The sequence below is a fragment of the Sphaeroforma arctica genome (assembly GCF_001186125.1).
Source record: "Sphaeroforma arctica JP610 unplaced genomic scaffold supercont1.225, whole genome shotgun sequence".
NCBI classification, from domain to species: Eukaryota; class Ichthyosporea; order Ichthyophonida; genus Sphaeroforma; species Sphaeroforma arctica.
Window position 1 is genome coordinate 99124 of NW_014040333.1, and position 2636 is coordinate 101759.

A 2636-nucleotide genomic window follows, 5' to 3' on the forward strand; every position below is an offset into this window, starting at 1 on the left:
GTTTATACATAAGCACACACATTCTTATTTTATACACGCAGACACACACGCGCGCACAGGGACACAGACACAGACACTGACATAGACACAGACACAGACGCACAGACGCACACACACACACCCGTATATATATATATACATATATATATATATATATATATATATATACATATATATATATATATATATATATATATGGAATTGAGATGTACATACGTGATTAGAGGCAGCTTGGCCGCAAGCTGAAGCTTAAACATCAGGCAGAACTGAGAGGATTGAACCGCTTACTAAGACTGCTGCTACTACCATCGAAGTTCTGAATCGTCGACCTAGATCTGACCGGTCGTGATGAGTTCATTCTGTCTTGTCTTCTAAAGACCCGGTGCACTGGGCACCGTGATATCGGTAGCTAATTTTAGGACTTGGTATTAATGTATTGGGTAGTGTAACAATTTCCTTTATATATTGTGTGGATGAATTGTGTGGATGAATTGGCGAAAGAATATACAATGCCATGCATGTTCCGCATTCAATTTACAGCTCCAAACGTGGCAGTTCAAGTTTAGTAGAAAAAAATGGTGGTTATGCTTAGTATTCAACTAGAAATACGATTTAGGTGTAGAATATACATATATGTATAATGCACATATATATTTATACTCATACATACAGCAAATAAACATCGAACAGCCTTTGTACTATTATAGCAAATCGAACAGCCTTTGTACTATTATAGCAACATACACAATATCTATTTTTGAAATATTTATATCATATATTTATTAATCCACGCGACTCCTTGTGAGAGTGAGTCTCTCTAGTAGACGATGATACAAAATGCCCGCCAAAACACCCTAAAACAGAAAACCCTGTACAGTAGCCTTGTTCTCTTCCAGCTCTCTTTGGGCACTACGGATGATTTGATTGGCCACAGATCACCGATAGATAGAGTGCTTGAATGAGCGTTCCACTACTAATTACTATTTGCGATTTTCAGGCCAAATACAGCTGGAATACTTTGCTTGAAACAAACATATTTATGTATGGCAATCTAGTAAAATTTTACACAATATGAAGTACAATGTATATTACCGAGACTTTCAAGAAGGCCTCAGACACACATGCAAGAATATCAAATTGAAAAACACACGAATGATACATAGTCGTCTTGCAATGCCCATACTTCTCAAGCCATGATCAGAAAGGGGTGTGAAACGGTTTACATTTTCAAAGGACCAACCTACCTCTCGAGATCAACGCACCGTCACATTCAGTCATCCTTAGAGCTAACTGCTGAACTTACTTATACCTAATTAAAGCGTAACAACATACATCTAGTTATAGATAACTACAAGGCTTATTGTACAAGAATATATCGTATATGATATTTTATTCCACCATTGTATAGTACAAGAACACCGGTTCTGATATACAAACTCACATTACATCAGAGGTATACAGACTGCTACACTACTCAAACTCTCTCTTAACTTTAACTAGACCGGCGGCATCATATGAGCCCAACATCATTGCGCCCGAGTAAGTGAGTCTTCTACTAACAAAATGACTGCACTACAATCACACGGCCCTCCTGCCACTATCATCCCTACTGCATGCTCACCCAAACACGATCTCCAGGGAGCAATCCCCCAGATTCACATAGAAAGCACAGACGAAAACTTCTGTGCTTCTCTAGATTCAAAGCTCAAGCTTACAGACGAAGTGGAAGAGTCTGAAGCGGGCGAATGTAGTGATAATTCGATCTTGCGTGCATGTGCCGATACAACTGCTAGTGGCGATAAGGACAATCCAGATCATCGCACCACGGCAGAGAAAAATCCGAAAGCAGCAATATCGGTACACCATGTGCCCACCTGTGATTCTATGTCCATCAATACAATCATAAGTGAATCACATTCGTTACGAAACACTGATCACGCTGAACGCGTCGTGGAGTACAATGAAGTGCCCCTACACATTGAAGTGTACGACGTAGAAGAGTCCGATCAACACCAGCACATACACAGACAACAGCCGGACAGTATCTCACTATGCTCCAGTGCTGTGGATCCAATACATACCACCAATAAACCGGTTGAGATAGACCAAAGTTCTGGTGCAAACACTGCAGCACAGCGTGGGTTCGCAGACCAGGGTCAATCGTGCGAGACAGCCAGCGGTTCAAACGTTGAATATGAGGATCAAGACCCAACTCACTTAAGTCATCATAATAAAGAAGCGAATGCAACACAACGAGCGACGGGGAGTGATGAACTGACCCCAGAAATACCACCTATAGATTTAGCAGTAATACCGAAGAGGCTCCCTGCACAGCTAATCAAAACATCGTCGCTCAGAAAACGAAAACAAGGTCCTGCTGATGCAATCAAAGTCGAGTCTCAGCAACGAGGTAAAGTGCTCATTTGTATACAACTTACACACATATATGCATACACTTATGAGTTTTTTGACATACACAATCAGACAACAATAGTCGCATATGCACAAAAATTAACTTATATGTGCATCGTTGTTGATAATATAAATTCAAGAATACTGCAGCAATACTTGCACATAGCCATGCCTTAGTCAAAACGAAAACAATCATATTCACTTGTGTAGAAGTACAGAATGTC

The 2636-nt window shown here is 40.2% G+C and overlaps 1 protein-coding gene across 1 annotated transcript in view; it reads left to right on the top strand.

Annotated features, from left to right (window-relative positions):
• Positions 1-1563: 1563 nt before the first annotated feature.
• The window catches only part of SARC_04162 (hypothetical protein), a gene marked incomplete at its 5' end in the record, with an annotated part of 7650 nt that continues 6577 nt past the window's right edge, over positions 1564-2636 (top strand). Inside the window, one exon of the mRNA XM_014302031.1 lies at positions 1564-2410. Within this exon, the coding sequence (XP_014157506.1) occupies positions 1564-2410 (847 nt within the window). The remainder of the gene's footprint in view (positions 2411-2636) is intronic.